Genomic DNA, 26,703 nt, shown 5'->3' with positions numbered 1-26,703 from the left:
TTTTCACCTAAACCGGTTTCATTTCCTCCAAAACCGGTTTGTTTTTCCGCCGAAACCGGGTTGGTTTTCTCCAACATCGGTTCGGTTTTTCCACCGTAAACGGTTTCGGGTTTCTCCAAAAACCGGTTCGGTTTCGCACCAAAACTGATTTCTGTGGAAAATTTTGGAAGACATAAAACTATTTCTGTGAAAACGGAATCGATTTCCGGAGAACAACGGATACTATTCTGGTCATAAATAGAACCAATTTTGAAAAAAAAACGGAACTGGGTTTGAAGAAAACCGGATCCGGTGAAAAAGCGAACCTGCTTTGTAGAAAACTGATAACCGGTTTCGGTGAAAACCGAACCGATTTCGGTTAAAACCGGTTTCGGTGAAAAATCGGGTTTTTGAAACTTTTCAAAACCCGGTTTCGGTTTTCCTAAAAACCGAAAACCGGAAAACCAGTTTTTGTGCCTACCACTAGTTTCAATAGATCGAGACTATAGGCCTGATGGTTTATCCTTACGCTCTCTTAATACTGTGTTACTGTTGTGCAATATTGATGACTTACAGTACTTGATATCACTACAACCCGAATATCGCGACTATTAACGTTAATTATATGACTTCTACACAAGTGTAACGGAAATGTATGACTGAGAAGCCAGACAGAGTGCGTAACTAGAGGCGGGTGTCCGGGGGCAGACCACCCCAAAATCTTCTCACCTCAATTGCTTGAAAACGCTCACCTTTGAGTCTAGTTTTCTTCTTGCATTATGTTATACTCGTCTTATAGTTCAAACTAAGCATGAGAAAAATATATCGCAGTCTTCACGTTTTCGAGATATGCGCATGTGCACAATTATTTGCGCATTCTGCGGAGTTAGCGGTGCAGACAATTCGTTTTAATTTCGTTTAAATTATCATGTATTTACTATGGCTAACAAAGTTTGCTTGATCTCGGTGGATCGCTCTCGAGATATCACGACAAATGTCATCTTTAATGAATCGACTGTATCTCAGAAACTACAGCTATTTTGACAAATTCCTGCTAATTACATTAGTTTTCCAAGGTGTCCTATTAGTCTACTAAGTTTCATCAAAATCGGTTGTTGTGGCTCAAACATATGGATGTGCCACAGACCCTTTCTCAGGAGATGAATAAAAACGAATGAAACACTAATTAATTCCGAATCTTTCTTTCTTCTAGAATTCAGTTTTCAGTGCAGATCTTTCATATTGTCTCCTGCCACTTGTCTCCTTTCTGCACAGCATTAAACATGAAATGGGTAGTCAGGATATGCACTTATTGGAAATCAAGGAGACTGGCGCTTAGCACCTCTCTGCTTTCTGGGGGCGATTTGTAAAATACAAATTATTTTAGCAATTGCTCAATTGTGTCTTTGTAAGATTTTTTCATGCATGTAACAAATCATTAAACATTTATTTCTTAAAAGTCAGAAACTAGATTGTTGGGCTTAAAAATAAACAAAAAGTTAGATTGGTCGAACCATATGCTATCAACAACAAAATATTTAGTAAACTATAGGCTACGCTCTCAGAATTTTAAAAGAAGGCTTAAATGTAAAATCTTTAATACAAGTCTATACAATGTAATTCTCTTATTAATAAGGTATGGGATGGTCTCTGAGGTAACGATAATAACAGCATAGTCATTTTCAGAAAACAAAAGCCTGTTTTGCATATAATCACTGGCATAAACCGCACACTCATGTAAACAATTATTCAAGAAATACGAAATCCTCAGCGTTCCATCATTATAGCCTGTTCACCAAGAGAGGAGTTGATACTACCAATGCTATACAGTACGAGTATAATATAAAAATAATAATCTAGTGGAATCTAGTTTTAGCTGTCGCACTTTAGTACTCCAAGGCAGAAACATGAATTTAGTACTCAAGTATTTATTATCACCTACCTGCAGGCTTCAAGAATGAAACAAATATTGTGTGTTTTGAGAGAAAGATCAGAAATTTTCTTTTAAATAAAGTGTATGACAGTGTTAAAAAATTTCTGTACGAAAAAACTATAATTAATTTTTATTGTTTTTCATGTATTAAATATTAATATTATTTTCTTTTTCAGCTTTAAATTTTATATTGCTTAATTAATATATGCAATTTGATGAAATATATATATTATTGTAAGCAAATAGCACCAGCATAATGTATTCTGAACTGGGCCTCCAAACGTCAAATATCTCGGTTATACAAAGTAAAATAAATTAATTAACTTAATAATATTTTAAAAAATATTTTGAGATCTTCAAGGCATATACTGTAATTACCTACCATTACTGTACATGTGAAATACAAAGGCAACTTAGGGATCTGTGACTAGTGGGGTACGGAAGGCATGGTTTTCAGGCTTTAATCAGAGTTCCCTCGTGGCTAAGCAGTTAGCGTACAAGTCTTTGACGTGGGAGACCCACATTCGATTCCAGGCGGGAGTTCCTGTGGTTCGGATCCCACGTTATACTGTAGGTCCACGTCTCATATAGCCTCGCTGCTGAATGGGCCGCTAAACTCAAAATCAAATCAAATCAGACTTCAATACACCTTCCACCAAGATATTACGCAAAATAAAGATTTACCATATTGGTATATACAAATCTGTGAAACAATATGAACTTAAATGCTTGAATCCTCTTTGATTAAATTATGCTTATGCTACTATCCATGACACGTATGTTTTGTATCGTTCAAAATTTCGGTTCATGCTGAAGACAACACGAACCTAGTAATTTTTTAGACACTGTTAAGTTGATTTCGTTCTTATGTAACAAATAAATATTTCAGTGACAATATAGGCGTCAGAGCGTGAAGGCTCAAATCTCTTGAGTCCCCATTGTTGTTGAAGGGGCTGAGCGCCCCTAATGTTTCAATGTCATTTTCGTCTTCTTATTTCAAAAAAAAAAAGTAACTATTACAAATAACTTCTCAATTGCATTTTCATCTTGGGATCATACTATTTACTTTTTAAAATAGTATTAGTGTCCACAAACAACAATTTTCTTTCTTCCAGTGTTCCTTCATGGCTAAGCGGTTAGCGTACGCACCTTTGGCGTGGGAGACCCGGTTTCGATTCCCGGTGGGAGGCCATGTGGTTCGGATTCCACGTTAATCAGTAGGTCCGTCTTACATAGCCTCGCTGCTGGAAGTGATGTTAAACTCAATCGACTCAACTCACCAGTTTCTTTCTTCCAGAATGTTTGCTAATAGGGAGACAAATTCTTCTTACATTTCCCCCCTGCTCCTAGAATTAACTGTTTCTAGTGAGCATTTTTGTCGATTTGAAGTACATTACTACTAAGTAATAACGGCTTGCTTGTTTTCCGCTCCGAAAGATGCTTAATATTTCTTGTCGTTTTGGTGATCAATAGCATTGAAAAGAAGAATATTATTGTGATAATTTTTTGCTGCTTTATTTTTTGAAGAGGGTTGTGACTTTTAATGAAATATCTTATTTTTAGTCATTTAAGGGTGAGTAGTATTAACTGCGCAAAAAAACACACCGAAAACAATGATAATATTAAGAAAACGGTTAATAACTGTAGCTTGTAACAATATTCAATTGTTAAACATCTCAACTATATATAAAACATGAACTGACTGACATAAAATAAAGGGTTACTTTCGGTTGACGTGGAAAGTTGAAATTTGGTATGATTGTAGGTTTTCAGGACAAACCCACAGAAAAAAATTGCCAAAAGTGAAATTTTTAATTTTTAGCGGATTTAAAGGGGGATGGAGTTTTTTTTTTTTTTGATAATCTCATATTTTAGGTACTTGGAATTGGAGTAACAACTTGAAATTCGCTATGCTTGTACGTTTCCGTTATCATTACATCAGTAAATCACCAATAATAAAAATTTCCATCTTTAGAGTTGTCTTGTGGGAACTGAAAAATCTTTCTCATGTTATTTATGTGGGACATCTTCCACACCACAAAATGTTTAGGCACTTCTGGCAGTATTAGAATGATGAAATTTTGGTGTAATTGTAGCCTTTCGGGACTAACCCACACGAAAATTGCCAAGAATAAATATTTTCAAATTTAAGGGGTCTAAAGGGGGGATTAAGAAAGTCCCATGTTATTTGAATTAGCGTTTTCTTGAAATACATAATTTTATCTCTTAGGTACTTGAATATAGAAAAAGAAACTTGGAAATCGGTGGAATTGTGGGTTTAAGAAGTGCGAGGCCGTAGGCCGAGCAAAAGCGGTAGTTTGGGGGCAAAGCCCCTAGCTCGCCAAAATTTTGGAAATATTAAGAGGAAATGCACGAAATTCACTGTTGATGCAAAGACTGATAAATAAGATATACAGGGCCATAGGCTGAGCAAACACGGGGATCTGGGGGCGGAGCCTCCAGCTAGCCGAAAGATACTTAAAATATAAAATTATAATAATGTAAAAATTATATAACAGTAATTGTACAACAGATTTTGAATTGGTATTTTGTACAACTTCGAAGATAAACACAGTCAGTATGTTTGAAACGTCAGTCAAATAAAAGAAACACAAATGGAATATCGCAAGTCTTATTGATGGAAAAAGTAGTTTTGTTAGGGACGTAAATCATTTTACTTCATAAACGAACTAGTATTAAATCTGTCGCATACGTTGTTTTAAAATTTGGTGTTTTTTTCTTTTTATGTTATCTCAAGATACAAATTGTGTTATCGTTATTTAATAAGGAATATTAATCTTAACGCAAAACTGAGTTGCCCAGTTCTAAACGTCTCTTGTCCACTTTACAAAACTTTCAAGAAATCAAGTGTTTTTTTTTAATCATCTTAATTTCTATACCTGAAAACAAGCAAAATAATTTTTGTAAAATGTAAAATAAATACCTGAACATATTAAATGGGATAAATGAGATGAAATCAGGTATTAAGAAATCGTAAGCAATGCTAATGATTAAATAAAAAATCCGAAAAGTGAACAAGAAACGTTGTGGAATTGACCAACTCAATTAATCATATATTGTGATCCTGTAAATTGAATTTTCGTAGTTTCTGACAATATGATAGGGCATTGAACTCAAATCTTTGTTTGCGTCCATTTTGGCACGCATCAAGGCAGGTTATGTTATAGACTTTTAATTTCATATAGTTTGAATAATTACCAAAGCTTCATGATGAATGATAGAGCTGAACTTTATAAGCGGTATCATTAATTTAGTATCTACAAGGCCCTTATAGGATCCTTTAAGCTCCGAGCGATGCCAAATCTGGTAGTATTGCAAAAGTTAGCTTACAGTCGTATGTTTGCAATAAGTTTTGGTATTTTTATGATGCTCGAGGAGTAAATATGGCTGGTAAAATCATGTGTGTATTGTTTGAGCTATGTTGACAGCACTGGGTTTAGTATTTAACTTGGCTTTAAATATATATCAACAGTGAACATTCAGTTTGAATACTTTAGTGTGATTATCTAATTTTACTATACAATGTTGTTCGATGTTATGCTATACATCAGTTTTTTTTTTTTTTTTTTTTTACAGGATGTTTCAAAACAACACCGACAATGTTTGAGAGGTATTTCCTGACACCATAATAAGATAAAAAGTATAGACTAAACTGGCTGCAGAAATCTGTCATTTCGGAGTTACAGGCTGCCAAAAACATGAAAAAAAAAAATGAACTTTAAAGATCCATAGCTCCAAAACTGTGGGACCTACCGTAGTCGGGTCAAGACTTCACTTAGGAACAAATATGTACGCTGTCCAAAAATACATGTTTCAGAATTCTAAGGTAGTCACGCAACAATTTTTGTAGAGGGAGTTTGGCTACGTGCATATAACTTGAAGCACTCACCAACTACCTCTATAAAAAATGTTGCGGAAGTACCGAAGGATTCTGAAACATGGGTATTTGGATAGGGCACATACTAGTTCCTAAGTGAAGTCTTGACCCGACTGCTGTAGGTCCCATAGTATTGGAGCTATGGACTTTTTTAAGTTCATATTTTCATGTTTTCGGCAGCCTACTCCAAACTCCAAAATGACAGATTTCTGCAGCCAGGTTCGTTTACACTTTTTCTCTTATCTTGGTGTATATGTGTCGAATGTACTTTAGCCCTATAAAAGCAATTATTTACTAAGTTTACGTCGATTATTACTTTCTGTGTTAAAATGTTTCACATTTTAGTATACTACTGGCTTATCTAATACCAATACGTAATTAACTATATTATTTTCTTTTCAATTATCAGTCGTGCGCAAGATTATATGGAAAAGTTGCGTATTGTGGAAATAGCCTGCAAAGACAACACGTTCCCGCAAGACATCGACAACGTGAAGAAGATACTAACAAGACTACATGATTTACGGAAGTCTGCACTGGAGTCTTCAATGGTGACGTTACAAGAAGGACAAGGACTTCTAGACAAAATCCAAGAGATAGCAAAAGTGGGAACTTTAGATTCCAGACCTGGGAGAATAAGAGTAACAACAGAGTATGGTGAGGAACTTGATCTTATTTAAATTTATTGCATTTTAAGTAAATTAAATAAGTACAACAGAGAAAGTAATCATTTTTGTGGAATTAACATTGGTCTACTTCTGTCATTATAGATTGAGTTCTTCTAGTAACACGTAATTAAATGACCCATCACCATTAAAATACCACATTTGCACTAAATAAGTATGCCGATCAGTTATAGGGAAACGGTTCGTCTAGACGTTAGGAGCGAAGATGACCGAGTGACAAAAGAAGTCCATTGGGTTTAGGTGTTCTCATGGGCACACAGTAAATTAAGTGTATCAAAGCAGACTGTATACAAGGTAAAATCTAACACACGTATGAACGCTAAACAGCGTTGGAGGAGTAGTCAGGAAAGGAACCTAACCCAAAGGAAGCTCTGACGAGTTACGCTCCTGGCCAAAAAAAGAAAAAAAAATCGTTTCCAAACACGACAAGAATTGCTATCGTCGTGAATGTACGGCCATCCCAATTACTTTCCGAAAGAATATTGTGAAGGGAGCTTCATTCAATGTACACTCATGTCCAAAATTATTGTCGCATGTCTATAAATATATTGTTGTAGGAATATAATTTGATACTGAATTCGCCCGGTATTTCTTATAATGTTAGTATGTGTATAATCGGCAAAGACATGTACGTGGCAAATTTCATGACAAAAGAGCAGTAAATAAGAAGAATAAAACGAAAATAAAATTTTCTTGTCCATTTAGCAACATTTTATTTTACTCATTCTAATTTTCGTATTTATAGTTCTTTTCCTATGAAATTTACCACAAATATACATTTCCCGATTATACACATAGTATCAGTATTAAAAGTACCCTACAAAATCATTATCAAATTATATTATTACAAGAAGACAGTTATAGATATGCGACAATCATTTTGGACATGAGCGTACATTTGGAATCGAATACCATGAAAGAAGCCACTTCCCACTGTGTTAGATAAAGTTACAACATTATTAATGGGCTCAAAAACACCAACACTGTACTGCAGCAGACTGGAAGAAGTGCGTTTTTATTTGTATTCTCATAATGTAAGGCGTCGAGTTTACTGGAAGTCCAATGGAGCATTTCGTTGTTGGTGTTGTTGAGTTGTGTTTAACGTCCCGTTCAGCAGCGAGGCTATATGAGACGTGGACCTACTGATTAACGTGGAATCCGAACCACATGAGCTCCCGCCGGGAATCGAACCCGGGCCTCCCACGCCAAAGGCAATGGAGCATTTCGTCCCCAGAATATGATAGTGTGGTTTCACACTGAAAGAAGTTTTGTAATGTTTTGTTTTTCGAATTATGACTGGAGCCCACTCATACAGCTAAATCTGAGCAAAGCATCATGCGTGTTTAGACATTCTCGTGACAGGGTGTTTCCATTCCTTCAACATCCTCATGATGAATATGCGGTAAACACTCCCATCCCCTAAGATGACAATTGTTGTGATTCCGGGAATCAAATGGCCCGACGCATATTCAGATATCCTGTCGCATCTGTACCGCAAAACCTCTAGGTTTGTTTCATATTGACACCCTGTGGTGTAGCAGCGGACAAAACGCAGAAATATGCATTCCCGTATTCAATTGGAACAACAGGATCTACTGATGAATGAGTGGATTCATATCGATGTGCTATACTTGCAACTATTCGTTGAAACATTCCTACTCAGAATTCAGTTGGTTATACAGGCCGTAGGCGTGTTACACAGTATTACCTAAGTTATACGGTGAAAGAGGCGACTATTTTTTTTTCTGATGTGCTTATTTATTTTCGAAAATGTATGTTCTTCTTGTAGAGTTGATTTTGTGTAAGTACAGGATTATAAAAGCCTACTTTAAAAATGATCATCTGAACTGGTATTTTAGAAACCAAGCTTTACTAGTTCAAACTAACTATTGGCAAAAGCAATCTGTACATGTATGATATACGGTTGAAAACAACTAAAATTAAATTTAGATACAAACAATACAGAAAAATTAAAATAAACATGAAAACATTTACTATTTAAAACTCTGTCATATTTTGTATATCATATAGTCTTGTAATATTCATCAGCATGTGCTGGCAACATTGTTAAAAAAATAGTTGTGAGAAGCTCCTCCGTGTCTAAGCGGTTAGCGTACGTGCTTTTCGCGTGGGAGACTGGGTTCGATTCCCGGTGGGAGCTTATGTGGTTCGGATTCCACGTTAATCAGTAGGTCCTGTCTCATATGGCCTCACTGCTGAAAGGGACGTTAAACTCAAAATTAACTCAACTCAGATAGTTGTGAAACGAAACATGACGCAGTCGGTAGGATTATAGCAAATTCTAAGATTATTCGTCCATATATACTCGTACAATTATTTTTCTGTGCTAGGATCGTCCTACTACCAATGGGGCTGAACTGAAACTTAGCGACATCAGGAGTAACAGTATTCATACCAGTGATCCCGAAAACTATAGAATCGACTTATTTGTCGTTTTTGATTATTTTTATTGGTCACACTTTTCTACCCACATCTCGATCTTTGAGTCATGCAACAGCACACGGAAATATACAGGCTTTTACTAACGGGAATCGAGCTCAGACTTATTAACATTAGATTTTTTTTCTAACGTAATATTTTAATCTCTCTTTTCAGATTTTATATTCTTTCATATGAACATGCAGTAATATTCATAAGACAAAATAAAAGTTTTGGATCTGCTCAGTGGCGTATTTACGATTTTGTTTCTGGGGGGCTTTGCTAACTTTATTCCTGAAAATGTGAAAATTCTGCAAGATATTTCATTTACTTTAAGATAGTAAACAAAATTTTGGGAGGGTCTTAAGCCCCCTCTTAAATACGCCACGATCTGCTATAAATTGATTGTGAACTTTTATAAATGGGATCTGTTATAAATTGTGGAGGACCTCTCCACTATCGGGACTTCAACCTGAAAGTCTCACCATTACGTAAGTGTAAATGTTGGAACATCCCATTATTTATGCGGGGGCCGCGGTGGCTCAGTGGTAGAGCGTTCACCTCTGGTGCTTGGGGTCCCGGGTTCAAACCCTGTTCCCGCCAAGTAAACTTTGTGCTTGACAAACATCGTGTGCGTGGGTTTTCTTGGGGTTCTCCCGTTTCCTCCCACTTCCTTCATTCCACCATTTTCATTCATCTCTCATCATCACCGTCTCCTTTAGCCTAGCTGGCATAACCGTGGGACGTAAAACTCAAAAATTTCATTTCCATTATTTATGCGATACTCCATATCTTAGAATAAAATTTTATGTTAGGTGTCTCGTCTCGCCTCATGGACATTTTAAATCGATCTGTCAGAATGACGTCAACGTAATTTTTAGTGATGAGCGCAAGAGTCTTGGTCTTGCAGTTTTTGCAAGAGTCTTGCATGCAAGACCAAGACCAAGACCAAAACCAGGAATCCCGATGCAAGACCAAGACCAAAGGGTGCAAGAACAAAACCAAGACTCTTGCGCAAGAGTCTTGCACAAGTACCGGCACTACTTGATCTTTTTATATAATGTAAAAAAAGAAGTTGATGGATTTCTTGGCTTCAGTAAAAATACTGCTGAAGTGAATGTATTCCAGTAGTTTATGCAATCCGTGTGAGTCGATCTGCCCCTGTAGCTTATAGCAACAGTATGTCGTTTTCTGAATTGGTTGTTCACGTGTTCGATAGATATTACTCGTTTTCAAGACACACAGGTGTCATTTCGCACCATGTGAGCTTTTATGGTGGACAAACACCATGTGCGTGGGTTTTCTCGGTATTTTTTCGTTTCCTCCTACTTTCTTCATTCCACCTCTTCAGTCATTTTTCATCATTACCGTCTCCCTTAGCCTTGGTGCACAATCGTGGGACGTTAAACTAGATACTTCATTTCATTTCAAAGCATATTAGTGATGTTCTTCTTTCAAAACTAAAGAGAAATGTAGATCGAACATCGGTAATACCGTGCACCATAGGTGTCGACTACATGGGTATGGCCTTGGCTCCGAGACTCAAGCATCCATTGGAAATTTTCAATGTGTACTCTTAAAACTAAAATCGAAATAACATTTTCATGACATTGACAAACACTTAGTGCATGTGATCGCAAGTTTGATTTCATGGGCGGATGCTTATACATTGAATAATTGTTTATTAACATTTAGTCTCGTTAGGTATACGACACATCGAGGATTAAACAATATAACAGTATACAATAACAATAAATTTATATTATAAAATTGAAAATGACTATTTTTGGGACTCCTAATCTCTTGAACCAGCAGACCGATCTCGATCAAATTTCCAACATAGACGAGGTTTGGACCTGGGAGTGTTTTCATCATTTCACTTTAATAGTAAAACTTAGGGGAGGGTATGGGGGAGTTATAAAATAATAAATAAAACTTTATAACTCTTTAACCAAACCACCAATCTCGATCAAATTTTTAACATAGATGAGGTTCTGACTTGGGGTGTTTTTTTAAAGGGGTGTTGGGGTGTTCTGACTTGGGGAATGATATCTGTCAGTTCACTTTGACGCAGCAATGTAGGGGAGCAAGAGGAGGCGAAATATACAAAAATCAATATAAATAAAAATAAAAGTGACTAAGTTTGTGACTCAATCACTCTTGAACAGATCTCAATCAAATTTTTAACATGTATGAGGTTCGGTCCTGGAAAGCTTTTTAGAGTTTGTTTCACTTTGATGGTAGAACCTAGGGGAGGAGGAAGGAGGGGTATATATATAATAAAACTTAATAACTTTTGAAACACCCGACCGATCTTGATCAAATTTTCAACATAGATGAGGTTCTGACTTGGGATGTTTTTTTTTTTTTTTTTTTTTTTTATCAAATCACTTTGACGGTAGGAGGTAGAGATGGAAAATGTACAAAAATAAATAAAATTTAATAACTCTTGAACCACCCGACCGAACTTGATCTCATTTTCAACATAGATGAGGATCGGACCTGAGGTGCTTTCTGGCATATCACTTTGACGGTGCAGTTTAGGGGAGGGGGAATGAAAGATATTTAAAAATGATTGAAAATGACTCATATTAAAATGGAGTCTATAGTTTTTGTGGTCGCTGAGATAAACAGTGACACTTCCAATGCTATTTAAATCCAAGTTCAGCCCCGTAGCTTGGAGGAGGGGAAGAGAAGATATATAAAAATGATCGAAAATGACAAATATTATTGTCGAATTCATAGTTTTCCAGTTCGCTGAGTTGATTACTGGCACTTCCGATACCGTTTACGACCAAATTCAGCCTCGTAACTTGGGGAGAGGGAGATACATAATAATGATAAAAAATGACCAAATATTAGTGTCGAATCCATAGTTTTCGGCGTCGATAAGATGAACAGTGATACTTCCGATCCCGTTTAAATGCAAATTCAGCACCGCAACTTGAGGGAGGGACAAGATATATAAAATTATCAAAAATTACCATTATCAATGTCCAACTCATGGTTTTCGAGGTCATTGAGATGAATAATGACACTTCCGATGTCGTACCTCGCAACATGGGGGTGAAGGAGATATATAAGTTTATTGAAAATGACCGATATTAGTGCTGAATCCTTAGTTTTTGGGGTCCCTGAGACGAACAGCGACACTTTGATGCCGTTTAAATTCAAATTCAGCCCCGCAACTTGGGGAGGAGGAGGAGAGAGAAATATAAAAATAATCAAAAACGACCGATATCAGAGAGCGCTTTACCAATAGTAAAAAGTGACTAACGAAATCTATTATTATTATTATTATTATTATTATTATTATTATTATTATTATTATTATTATTATTATTATTATTATTATTATTATTATTATTATTTAACCCAACGAAGTGGGTAATTGATGCTAGTAATCCATATTCATAAGTGAGACCAAATAACTTGGAGTTTGATGCCGTTGTTTTGTATTTCCAATACAGGTCAAAAGTATTCATAGTAGATTGAATTTACACAAAAGACATAGACAGTTGAATCGTTTTCAGTTTTCACTCAAATTATTCTAAAATATTAAAAGTTTTGATTATCATAATTATTATTTTAATTTTCTCTCTCTCTCTTTTTTTTTTAGTCAATATTGCTAAATGTATCATGATCTTCATAATAGCTATATTCTGCCAGTATTGGCAGGTTACTTGTTGCAACTGAGAAGCTTCGATGTTCGGTGGTCCTCAGCTAGTCTCTTCGTCTTGACGTAGCAATTTTCTGTTTTAATACTTTCTTCAACTAGTCTCCTTCGCTCCCTCCCTCTCTTTCCTTCCACACTACCTTCCAGCACGTCCCTCATAATACAGTTCCTCCTCAGCCAATATCCTAACCAGTTCCTCTTCCTTCTCTTAACAATATCTAAAATTCTTCTTTTTTCTCCTACTGCTAATTTTTTAACACCTTTTCATTCGTTTTCCGTTCAATACAGCTAATTCTCTGCTTTTTTCGCCATGCCCATGTATCGAAATCCTACAATTTTTTCATCACTTTTGCGTACTGTCAATGTTTCTGCCCCATAGAGTGCATATTGGAATCAGTAAAACAAAATCTCAATATTTAATTGGAAGTTTGATTAATACAAGGATTAGCTAATCGTGGTTGAAAAGAAAAATCTGACGCCTTTAGAGTGTAAAAATAATTTTGCAGTTCATGGTATTTCAATAATCTGTGCCGTCTTGATTTATCTTTCATCCGTCTCAGGGGTAGCCTCCCCAGTTTGGGAACCAGTGGAGTGTTGGATCTGTTTAAAATATAAACAGATTACGAAACGTTGTGATTTAGGTATATCTTACAAGTAGTGAAGCGTGGGCACCCATTAAAAAAGGAAAGGTCATCACCTATGTTGTACACTATCACGATACCTACACAAAGTTAAAACTATATTACATTTAAAAACATGCATTGTATTTCCGTTACTATTGACGCATTGTAGAGTTTATTATCCCTTATATCCATAGTAAAATTTACCTATGAAAAGCTTGAGAATTCCTAAATGCAAGACTTGCAAGACTCTTGCATGCAAGACCAAGATCAAGACTGGGTGTGCAAGACCAAGACCAAGGGTTGCAGTGCAAGACCAAGACCAAGACTGGATGTGCAAGATCAAGACCAAGACCAAGACCACCCCGGTCTTGGTCTTGGTCTTGCATTTGCTCATCACTAGTAATTTTTAGTATTACGTACACCTATAGTGTACTTTCGCTCAATATGGCGTCTTGTCTCGAAATTTTGTATATGTCTCGTGTAAAATTTTGTTGAAATCCAGTCTTATCTACGTGAAAATGACATCACCTTAAAGTGCGAACATCGTCTAGTCTCGAAAACTTTGTACCTTGTCTCACGTGGAAATACCACTATATGATGATTTTACGGTGTTTGGTCATAGGATAAGAATTGGTTGGTTGGCGGGTGGTGTATTGTTGGACGATGTTTGCACGATTGCTGAGGAATGGTGGGTCTGGTTTTCGTAGGTACAGGAGGCTTATGGAGAGGCTGTGTATTAGAATTTCTAGATGTTTGAGACTAGGATAGAGCATACCTGTCTGAAGGATGGCGTATTGTTAGTGGTTGGTGGACACTGGCTTATTTGGTCTTGTAGGAAGTCCTTGCGGAGGTTTTTTTCACTATGATAAAAGTTCGCTGACATATGGTTGACAGGGGTGTCTTGTAGACGGCAAAGACCCACCTCTGCGAGGAACACCATATATAAAGATTTGAATAGGAATGTGTGGTATGTGTTTATTTTCAGTTACAGGGGCAGAGGGCCAGACCCTCTGGGGCCACTATATATAGGATTTCGGGATGTTTTGGACATAAGATAATAATTGAATGGCTACAGAACAGTGTATTGTTAGAAGATTGATGACATAGTATTGAGGAAAGAATTATAGCTTTAATTTGAATTATAAGTCCTCTTTGGAGGTTATGTACTAGAAATTGATAGTTGGACAGAGGAGATGTGTTTTCAACTTGAAAATGGGAGTATTGGTGGGATTAGACTGGCATAATTTTGGAAAAGGAATCACCGGTTTACTGAGCCTTGTAGGATCTCTGGGAAAACTGTGTGCTGGCATTTTCACAGTGTATGGGAATACGATAATAGGTGGATGGGTAAAGGTTAATATATTGTTAGGAGATGGATGGGATATTGCTGGGGAAATGGTGGCACAGATTTATTTGGGCACGTAAGGTGAAGAGGTTTTGCACTAGGATATGACTTTGTTGGAAAATGGTTGGCAAATAATTGAAAGGATGGTTGACACAGGTTTATTTGAGGTTGTAAGGCGGAAGGAGTTTCCTGGGAAAAGTTGTTTTGCACTGGGATAAAACTTTGTTGGCTCATGAATGGTATGAAGTTTAACATGGGATAAAACTTTGTTGGCTCATGATTGGTATAAAGTTTAACATTGAACAATTCTCAGTTCAGACACTTCACGTCTCATATAGCCTCGCTGCTAAAGAGGACGCTTAACTACAATCACCTCACCTCTCACTTCAGACACAGTTATGGCAGAAATTGATATATAATCGATAGATTGACTTGTACAATTTTTATGTATTGTCATGATTTTTTAAAATCTTTTTTTAACTGTTTCTTTTATATTGTGACAGGTTGTTTGTACTAAGAATATTGAAATCACAAATTCTGTTAGGTTGTATTTCATTTGAAAATTTGTTAGAAGATAGGAAAACTATATTATGTATTTTCAGTTGTCACTTATACCTAATCTAGCCTTTTCGCTTTATTCCATGATGTGAGTGTGATTCTTTCAATAGTAAGTTATTGTATTTTTCTTATTATTATTGTACAGCAATCTCTCAAGTGGAACATTGGTTAGAAGCCCTTCACGATCAACGTCGTTTGGTTGAATTACTGTGGCAACAAAGAAAAACTCAACTCGAACAGTGGCTTGCACTTCTTCTTCTTTCGAGAGACTTGGATGATGTAGAATCCCAATTAAAAAGTAGAAAGGAATCTCTTGGGAAGACAAATCAACTTGGAGAATCTTCCTCATCGGCTGAACTACTGTTACATGAACACAATAAAATTATATCGGCGGCCAAGGTAAGCAATTCTTACAACTTATCAATCTCGTCGCAGTGCAGATGTCATCAAGAAAGCTTTACTTAAACATAGTTAATACTTATAGCTGCTTAGTATTTGTTTGTTGAATTCGGAAGCAAACCTTCCTATCAGCCTAACGTCTTTTTTAAAACGGTAGTTATAATTCATCCCTTAATTTCTCCTCTAGATATCTCTTACCAAATAACACCCAGGCTTCCTTCTAATCCGGGTAATACACATATGGAGTGCATGCTTATCTGTTGTGGGCGAATATGTAAGGACAGCACGGACGTCAATCCCACCGGGGACGTGTCCCCCCTTATAATTGTAAAACTGTTTTCGTCCCCCCCCCTCCTAGAGGATCAACCATGTAGCAGTTTTCTACGTTCACAAAACAAGAGACAAAGGGGATATGAAAAAAGTAGCACAAACGTTTGTCTCCAATTGCGAAAAAAGGCAGGCAGTTTTGGGCTTTATGAAGGTGAAAGTGGAGTAAATTGTTTTTTGTGTAGGTAGCGAGCAGCAAAGCGAGTTTTAGTTTAGCTAAAATAACATAATTTTCAACTAATTTTTAACTATGCATTGTTGAGCTTCATTTACATTAATTATTGGCTAGAAATTAAATGTCGACTAAAAGCAGGGAATTCGTGTTACTATTCGGTTCAAAATCTCTTGTCGTCGCGAATTCTGTCGAAGAATTTGAAGCTTAAAATATATAAAACTATAATCATGCCTGTTGTTCTGTATGGTTGCGAAACATGGTCACTTACTCTGAGGGAAGAACATAGACTGAAAGTATTTGAGAACAGGATCCTGAGAAGAATATTCGGACCCAAGAGGAACGAGAATGGGGAATGGCGGAAACTTCATAACGAGGAACTACATAGTTTATACGGTTTACCCAACATTGTTAGGGTCGTCAAGGCTAGGAGGCTTAGGTGGGCGGGTCATGTAGCTAGAATGGAAGAAAGTAGAAACGCTTTCAAAGTCTTGACTGGAAGACCCATAGGAAAACGACCATTAGGAAGACCTAGGCGCAGATGGGAGGATAATATTAAGATGGATCTCGCAGAGATAGGAATACAAAGTAGAAACTGGATGCAATTAGCTAAGGATAGAAGTCAGTGGAGAGCTTTTGTGAACGCGGCACTGAACCTGCGGGTTGCATAGGCCATAGAGTTAGTTAGTTAGTTATTGGCTAGTAGAACCAAAACCTGTGTTCAAAATTTCATTGTTTCTGAATATTCACTTCACACTATCTTTTATCATTATTTTGTTCTTGACATACACTTGGTGTAATTTAAATGTAGCTAAAGTTGTAAAACAAGATTGAATTTTACTGTTTGAATAAACAAACAAATCGTAAACGGACCCCCGCTTTGCTGGAATATTCCATACACTCTAGTCCCTCCGATAGTTTTTCGCCCCCAAAGTGTATGTACTGCTGACTAGGGTGGGCCGAAAAATTTTTTTTCAGATATTCAGGATTGAGTAGTTATCAAAAGTTGTGCATTGGTACGAAATGAAGCCATGTCAAATATGTTGATTTTAAAACAATATTTAACCGGGCCCCCGTGGCCCTAAAGTTCCTAATTTTTTGTTCAAATAAAATGGTTTTAGGTAATAATAACATTTTACCAGACAATACTATTAATACATAAAACATGAAGTACATGGTTTCAATATACGCAAATAACTATTAAGAGCTTAACTAACTTTCATAACTACCATATTAACACACGAAAAACCTTTGTGTTGAGCCCACCTCAGAACTCTCAAACTTTAAGAGAATATCACTTTTTCGCATCTGGATGCAAAATACATAACACTTTCTTTCCGAAGGCGGCGCTTACATTGCTGAATTCAAATAAACTAGAAACAATATGGCTGCGAGCCTCTCTTCCTGTATTGTCTTGACTTCGAATTAAGCATATGATTTTGAATTACAACTCAAAATGCAAAACGATCATTAACCCCATTACGAAACAAGATACCTGCATTAAGAGCCAAATTAAAGAAATTTAAGAACGGTGCTCAGAAGTTATGTGATATTTCTCTTGCAAATGCTGCGATAGATTAACCTGTAAGTGTGGTAAATCAAGTTATATACCGCTTTTGGAGTGGGAGCTCATATTAGATCAGAGAAATCAGAGACAAATGACGAGTTGCAATGCAGATGAAGCGGAAACCCATAGGCTCAAAAGAAAGCATGACACACAGATCGATTATGATGCTGCGGTACCAATTACAAGAGGGTTACAATCGTTAGCCTCAATCCCGTACTTGGAACATACATTAAGCGCTTCCACCCCGAATTTAGACGATGAAGAGTTCGCATGGAGCTATCGTTTAGAGAATAAAATCTAAAGTAAACCTAAATAAACAATAGTGAGCCCTAAACAAATGAGTACCGCAAAAGATTTAACAGGTATATCGAATAGGTCGGCTGCTAAAATTGTATCCGCTGTTTTAGAAGATATGAATTTACTGAACAAAACTAACTAAGACAAGGTAGTAGATAAAAACAAAATCCGTACGAAACTAGCAAAAAGAAAAAGAAAAAAGAAACCGTCTACAGTGTAAAGCTACTAATTTTAAGGGTCTGTATTTTGATGGCCGAAAATACCAAACTATAGTTCTAATTGACAATTGCAATAGGCAAAGCACTGAAGAATATGCGGATTACATCGATTTGACCGATTGGTCAGAAGTAATAGTAACGAAACTTCCAATTTCGGCTAACGTATCAATAGAAGAACCAACCGAAATGATTGTGGAAAAGAGGAAGTTTCAGTTTGTCACGTTCCCCTTCCACACGCAGGCTTTGGAGAAGTGTCTAAAAGTAGTAACAGAATCTTCTTCAGAAGTATACGGTAGTGTTGCACGAGACGGTTATATTCGCGCAAAACTGGAAGCACGAAAGTATCTACCAAGCTTCGGACATAAATCTCAATATTTTGTTCCAAGATTCCGCTAAGGAGCTTTAAGTAAGAGGAGGGTGGGTGGGAGGAACTCGCTGTGTAGCCATCTCCACGTGGTGAGTTCTGCGCTGGTTTGGTGTTTGTTAGTCAATTTTTCAACCTTACCTTATGTATTTGTGTCCGTACTATTATATCTACTAAACACCAATCAGGCGAAGAGCTGCACATCAGATCAGAACATTTAAAATCCTGGGGTCAAGTTAAAGTATTAGGAATCTTAACCAATTTTCTATACATACTTAAAATAATGGTATATATATTAAAAAAAATAACAATAACACTTTTCGGACCCGCAGGGCCTGGTGAAATATTTTTATCTGCCTCTGTTTTGGGGAAGAAACATAGCAATTTACAACTTTTGCACGGTACTCAAACTTAATTTTCTGAAAACAAATATTTCAATAATATTTTCACTACTCACAACCATATTTTTTCAGCATTAACGTTCTTTTGGGCCCCCGGGGCCCGGTTAAATATCTTTTAATCCGGCTCTGTTTTGGTGAGGAAACATAATATAACATTATACAACTTTTGCACGATACTGAAACTTAACTTTCTAAAAATATATTTTAATATTATTTTCATTGCTGGCTACTTTTTGTTTTCAGAATTACCGTTCTTTCGGGCCCCCGGGGCCCGGTCAAATATGTTTTTATTCGGCTCTATTTTAGTGAAGAAACATAATATTATACAACTTTTGCATGTTACTCAAACTTAATTTTCTAAAAAAAAATATTTCAATATTTTAACTACTCGCAACTATTTTTTTAAAAAAAATAACGTTTTTTGGGGTCCAAGGGGCCCGGTTAAATATCTTTTAATCCGGCTCTGTTTTGGTGAAGAAACATAACGTAATATTATACAACTTTTGCGTGGTACTCAAACTTAACTTTGTAAAAAAATATATTTTAATAATGTTTTCATAGCTGGCTACTTTTTTTTTCAAAATTAACGTTCTTTGGGGCCCCCGGGGCCTGGCTAAATATTTTTTAATCCGGCTCTGTTTTGGTGAGGAAACATAATATAACATTATACAACTTTTGCACGGTACTCAATCTTAATTTTCTAAAAAAATTTTTTTCGGCCGTTTTCGGCCCACCCTACTGCTGACGCCAATGAACAACAGTGCAACGTATTCCTTTCTTCTAGTGTACGTAGTGAAATTATCTTTCAATCATTTGTAGCCGGTAAATTCGCCATGTTATCATAATTTTTGAGGAAAATTTTTGCCTCGTTCCACTATTTTTTTTACCTTCCAACAATTAGCTTTGCTAATTACGTTCAATAACGCTAGACCAAAACCAACTGACCTATTTAAAAAAAAAAAAAAAAAAAAACTTGCTTTGCTCTGTACACACCAGAAGATTAATAACGGGATGTGGAAACGGTAAATTTTATTTTAAATTCTTTGTTTTACATATTCTTATATTTATGTTTTACATATTTTACATATTACAGAGTTAAAATATTATCTCTCAGAACAAAGTTAAGTGTGTATTCCTTAACCTCAAATACTCAGATATCAAAAATGAAAACTGAGGTTGTATGAGTAAAGTGACGAGGATTATTTATTTATATTTGAAACACTTATCAACAATTGTCGATCCATTGCTGGATAAAGGTCTTTACAATAATTTTTGACAACCATCTATCTTGGACAATTCGTTTTTAAGATATTCGCAGTGCTACATAATATAGTCAAGCTACCTTGTATTACGATGCTGTGTAGGACTCTACTTCTCACTTGTGGTATGCAGTACGAACTTTGGTTTTGTCTACCGTCTATGAGAATTATATCTATCTATCAACTTATCCATCTACTATCTCTCTTAGGTATATAAGAATTTATAAGTAAATCAAAAACAAAGTGTATTTGTAAAATATATATAATAGAGCACATGGGTGATGCTCTTCTAATTTTTAATAACTGGTTATATATATTTTTTAATTTTCTAATCTTTAACCGGTTGTTAAAAATTTAGAATAGCACCATTAGGTAACAATACGTGCAAATTATAGTTTATTCTTTACAATAATTTTAAATTATTTATTTATGCTATTATAAAATTAGTTGCTAAAATTGGAATGTTTGTGTCTTATTTTAGGAGCTTCAAGATAAGGCATTGAAAATAACGAAGGCTACTGAACAGCTGACTATGTCGGAACATGCTGCTGCAGAACAAGTCAAGTCGAGATCTTATACTATCCTCAATAGTTGTGCAGAATATCTTGAACATTTAGAACAAAGGCATTCTTTGTTAACTCAGTCAATATCGTTCTTCCGATTAGCACAAACAGTAAGTGGTGTTATATAATTATTTGTTTGAAACAAGAATTTGTGAGGTTTTCTTCAGTATATAATCTTGTGTTTTCAAGCTAGGATCTTATAGCTTTTACCAGTGCAATACAGTATTTCGCCAACTACTTTTCTCGTATGTACTCCTTGAATGATAATGATTTTTTCTTTCAGATTCTTGTTCACATAGTAGTGTCAATTTGGGGTAACTTTCTCTGGATTTTATTACTTCAGTGTGTATTTTTTTCGTTTGTTTTATCAATTTTAATCAGGAATGTGATTGAGAGTATAGGTGTGTATTTACCTAATATTTTTGTAGTCCAGCGTATACTCATTTTAAATTTACGAAAGAACACACACATGCTGAAAATTTATTATGTATTTTTCTTGTTTGCATCACGATCTTTTTTTTCTTTCAAATCTTTGAAATAAACATAAAATGTGTATTTGTCTATGTGAATGATTTAACCGTTGATTTGAAATGTTTCTGTATACTAAGCATTTTCATCTTTCGCAATGGTAACGAGTTTTTGTAGAAGTCAAGAGGCAGTAAATCTTTTGCTATCTCGGCTCTGTTGTTTCGATTACTCGGTCACTTTCACAATATAGTGATTTTTTTTTTTTTTTTTGTTACTTTGTGGAAGATTAGGGCTTCATCCCCAACATCGTAGGGAAAATGTGTGTGAGCAAAAGTGTAATACTATATTGTGGCAAGTGGCAGCGATTTGATCGTGCAAAACTTACACAACACGAATGTCCTTTGTCGACAAAGTCAGCAAATTCATAATACAACTTTTCCTTAAATTTCTAGCTGGGAGAGTAAATTTATAAAGGTTTGAGAGATTAGAATGAAAGAAGTAGAAATACTTGAAATGGATATAACAATGTATGTAGGATTAAACAGACGAATGCGTGTGAATTGGAAACTAGATTCGCCTCTAAAAACAAGAAAGTATCGCATCCGAGAATTTTGAACAAGATTATAAAAACCAATAAATCGCCAATCTCTAATTAAATATGAATGTAAACATAATTTATCAAATAACATTTGAGGTCACTTGTGTACAAATCCCTATCAAAAAAACCCACGGTACTCACTTGGACAGTTCTTGAGGTCCGTTGTATCACCAAGGGGGCCGTGGTGGCTCAGTGATAAAGCGTTCACCTTTGGTGCATGGGATCCTTGGTTCGACCCCAGCTCGCACCAAGTGAATTTTGTGGTGGACAAACACCGTGTGCGTGGGTTTCCTCGGGGTTCTCCCGTTTCCTCCCACTTTCTTCATTCCACCATTTCATTCATTACTCACCATCATCGTCTCCTTTAGCCTAACCGGCATAACGTCGGACGTAAAACTCAAAGATTTCATTTATTTCAGTATGTTGTGTCAGAGTTCATAGAATCACTAGGTGTTAAATATACCCTTCGATAAAATCTTAGCAGTCAGATGGAATTTATTGGAGGGCTTCCTGCTTGTCTAACTGTTGACTATTACTAAGCGACCAATTTGTCCGCTAGTCTTCCGATCACTTTCTGATCCCCAGATTGGTTCTGCGGTTTCTTTGATAGGTGCAAATAGTGTGGTGACGCTTATTTGGTTTGTATGTGTCAGTGACCTATGATTTTCTTCCCGTCGGATTATCTTGATGAAGGGGACTACAGTATTAGTTTTTTTTTTTTTTTTTTTTTTAATCTAACTACCGATCGAAAAAACAAATACCTTACTCATGGATATAAGGTGCTGAGAAGGTCTCAGATTTAATTGGAGAGAGGAGATATATTTTCCTTCCTTTAAAAAGAAGCGTGATTTAACCGACACGGATATTGTCACTTGCACAATTCTGTAGTAACTGTCGGTTGTTATTACAGGATGGGAGCCTTCTTTACGAAAGCTATCCAATGTTTGCCTATCTTTTCCATTTTCCATTTTCCATTTTGATAAAATATAAATAATGTGCTTGAATTGGGAGTTAGAAATCTAATAGAAAACTAAATTTCATATCTTCCCTTTTAAAAATACATATAATTTTTACATAATGTATTAAAATCTTTGTTAGATATAAAAACATACATTTACTTTCTTCTTGCAAAAATAGTTTTCTAGTAAACTTATTTCCTGTTTTCTTCATAATCCCGAAAACTACGGCAAACAGTCGTAAGTAATCGCACTCGGAAGTATATTCACTCTCTGATAACGATAGTTAAAATGTGTTACACTGGAATAGTTTATATTACCTCCCCCGTTGGAAAGGGGTTAAACCCAGGTGGGGGTTACGAGTTGTGTTGTTTAACATTTCAGTGATTACCTTCGGTATATTTCCAGGAATAAGGACGATGCACTTTTTTTTTTTTTTTTCTATCTTTAGCTGACCTTTCGAAGATAAACTGAACGAAGAAAAATCCAGATGATGGGTGTGGCAGATGTCAAATCTATAAAAGAATGAAAGTTGTAATGAACAAAACAGGTCCTTTCTGAAACCTGCAGTTGCTAGGAATCTGTAGTGTTTCGAGGAAGCAAAAAAGCTCGAAAAAAAGTTTCTGAGTATGCTCCTGATTGCAGTCGCAAACGAGCAAGTTGTTACGAGGGTGTGGAGCGAATTTCTTTGGTGGGTGTCCATCGAAGTTCAGGGGTTTACGGAGTGTAACATTACTAGGGTGTATTGTTGAAAACGAACTTTTCTTTTGTAGGCTTTAACCAAACTGGACCAATTAGAAGTTCAGCTTGCAACAACTGACTTGCCATCTACAAGCCCTCAGTTAGCACAGCTGCATTCTCAAATTTCTAGAACAGTAGAAGACATCACCTCCTCTCCACTTGAGGAAGGCCATAATCTTCTCGAAGTAGTAGGCTATGAAGCCGCTGGAGCTGAGGTAAGCAACAATGATTTGCGTTCATTGTTTCATGTGTGTATTTACAAAATCACGAGACAACGGAAAGTACTGGATTAGTAACGGTTCTGATTCTTTTATTATATTTTCCTTCATCTGTTGTTGTATACTTTATAAAATTGCCAGGAATTTTTGCTAGTTTCTGTAAGTTCCACAAATTTTGTTCAGTTGAATGTCTTGTTTAATAAATGTTTAAGGAACTTTCATTTGAGAACAGATGGTATAGAAAGACCCATGTTTCAAAAACTTTTAATGTTGTAAGTACAAACAAATCACTCTCGTGCCTTTGCTAATGCCTGCAAGACTTAAGTTTGGCTGCCTGGTGCTAATACAGAAAATGAACATTATTTTGCAATATGTGATTTAATTAATTATACGGACCACAAATCTTTTAAAAGAAAATAACATTTTAGCAGGTGGTATGCTTTCAGTTAGAAATTCTGATTGAATAACACAATGCCTTCGTTCCCTCTGTGAGGCTGACAGACATTTTGAGGGATGAACAATGGCGAATCTCTGCATAATTAAATTGTGTCCAAACTTCTTTTCTGAATTTCAAGTGTAAGTATATTGTATCTGGCATTTTGGTAAATCTCCATAATTGGTAGCAAGTAAGTTTGTTCAACACTGGTCATATATAAGTTTTAAACACTTTCTTTTTTATATATACATAAAAAATTCCTAATATTTATCTGCTAAAGTTTACCGACAGTTGTATTTTCAACATTTTTCCACTAGAAATGAACAACTTTAGAACTTTATTGGTGCAGTTCGTCGTAAACAAATACTTGCGAACGTGTTTCACTTTTGTTTATTCTGCGAATAAAATTCAGGGTTTAGTTAAATATCTTCGATATCTTGTGGTTCAACTGTAAGAAAAATTACTACCTCAAATGCCCGTTTTTTCCACGAGGAGAAAAGGTTTGTGGAAAATATTCGAATCACCTTCCCTCCTACGATTCGTGTTTCAATGAAAATGTAATAATAAAAGTATGGCATAAAGTTTGAAAAACCGTACCCTCATAGAATATGCCCATTAATTAAATTGATATGATTAAAAAAAATAAATAATAATAAAAAAAACACCTTGACGTAGATACGATTTTCCAAAATCATTTTAAACGTGTCATCTGTTTTCTCGACCCTGAGAACTATGAATTCAACACTAACCTTGGTCATTTTTAACATTTTGTTTTTCAACAAACCTCCCACCGACCTTTCCGCCGATGAGGTTAAACTTAAATCGAGCGTCATAATTCTTTTCAGCGACCCCAAAAACTATGGATTGCTCACTAATATAGATCGTTTACATTATTTTTACATGCCACCCGTTCGAACTTCTACCTTTCGGGGTGTCTTACTCTCACAGTATTTTTTTTTTCTACAGATTGTACATCATGCGTCTATCAAGTTTGGTTGAAATTGCCCTACACGTTCCAGAGTTATGCTGGAATATACATTCGTACACATACGTCCATTCATATATGTATAGATAGATAGAGAAAGAGATGTACGATCAACACCTTCGCCGTTGCCCATGAGAATTTCCAATCCAACTTGACATGCCCGTTCTTCCCTAAACTTGGGCTTAAATGTCATCAGGATTGTTACCCAACAGCTGAGCGAACCCGAAAACTATAGATTCGACATAATCTCGGTCATTAGAGACACTTTTTTTTTAACGTCTTCTTACAACCATGCCGATGGGGCTGGACTTAGACTTTAACGCCATCAGGAGTCACTATTAATCTCAGCGACACCGAAACCTGTGGATTCAACACTAGTATAAACTGTTTTCGATTATTTTTACATGTCACCCCTTCCCACCCTGTAGGGTTGCTAATGGTGGTTAAACGTGAACATAAACGACATTGAAAATGTCACTGTTCATCTAAGGGGCCCCGAAAGCTATTGGTTTGATACTAATATAAATCATTGTTTAAATTATTTTTATATGTTTCTTACTTCTTATGCCCCGTAGGGCCGCTGGGGGTTTACCCTCAGTGAAAGCTGAATTTAGACTTAAATGGCATCAGAACTGTAACCAATGAACATTGCGATCCCGAAAATTATGGCTTCGACACTAATATCAACCGTTTTCAATATTTTTATATGCCGCCATTCCACCACCTCCAGAGGTACCCATGGGTCTGCACTTTGGACTTAAACGGCATCGTGTGTGTCACTATTCATCTCAGCGATTCCGAAAACTATGAATTTGACATTAATATCGACTTGTTCCATGTATTTTCGAGAGTTATATATATATATACAGGGTGGCACAAAAGTAGGTATACACCCCTGCATTGATCAAGTATAACATTCTAGTTTATGGGTTTATTTGCTTCGGCTCTTCCGAGCTTAAGATATAAGTAAAACCACATAACCACATTAAGAACAAATAATAAAGAAACTATATATATTGATTGATTGATATATAGATTTAGATGTTTCTTTGATATAATAACTGATTATTTCTTTTAATTTGTAGGGCATTAAAAGAACAGTTGAAGACATTGAGAATCGAAAAGTATACCTTAAGAGTTTATGTACGGCTTCAAGAGAAGAGAATCTAAAACTGTCTCAGGCATTAAATTCATTTCTTGAGAAGCAAAACGATGTAAGTATCTGGTGGCTATGGGGAAACAAAATTATTTAGCAGGAAGTATTATAAACATTATCACTAATACAAGAGAAAGTGTACTGTAAGTTCTGTTGTTTCATCAGGTGTATGTATTGGATTGGTGAGATTGAAATGCCCGGTTTACGTCTGGTAGGAAATTGCCCTGTATAATTAACCGTTGCATTGGTTAAGCTCATGAGTACTACGTTATACACTCTGTACATGCTTAGAAAACATAAAATGAGGTGTTATTGTACAAAGTTATGTAAAATTTCATCGTCGAGAACACACAATTGCGAGTATTTTCTTTGACTATGGACCAACACATGTTCCGATGAACACCCTTCAACAGCGTAAAGCGGACCCTCGTAAAAGTGTTC

At 35.9% G+C, this 26,703-nt stretch overlaps 1 protein-coding gene across 6 annotated transcripts in view; it reads left to right on the top strand.

Annotated features, from left to right (window-relative positions):
• zormin (spectrin and immunoglobulin domain-containing protein zormin) overlaps nt 1-26,703 on the top strand; it is a 799,654-nt gene that overhangs the window by 588,894 nt on the left and 184,057 nt on the right. For all 6 annotated transcript variants that reach the window (XM_081744925.1, XM_081744924.1, XM_081744928.1 and 3 more), the window contains 5 exons: nt 6,220-6,467; nt 15,283-15,536; nt 20,623-20,814; nt 23,500-23,682; nt 26,192-26,320. In XM_081744925.1, coding sequence (XP_081601051.1) covers nt 6,220-6,467; nt 15,283-15,536; nt 20,623-20,814; nt 23,500-23,682; nt 26,192-26,320 — 1,006 coding nt within the window. The remainder of the gene's footprint in view (nt 1-6,219; nt 6,468-15,282; nt 15,537-20,622; nt 20,815-23,499; nt 23,683-26,191; nt 26,321-26,703) is intronic.

This window comes from Thermobia domestica, chromosome 17 (assembly GCF_964235325.1).
Source record: "Thermobia domestica chromosome 17, izTheDome1.hap1.1, whole genome shotgun sequence".
NCBI lineage: Eukaryota > Metazoa > Arthropoda > Insecta > Zygentoma > Lepismatidae > Thermobia > Thermobia domestica.
The sequence above is the reverse complement of the archived record's forward strand: the minus strand, read 5'-3'. Positions and strand labels throughout refer to the sequence as shown.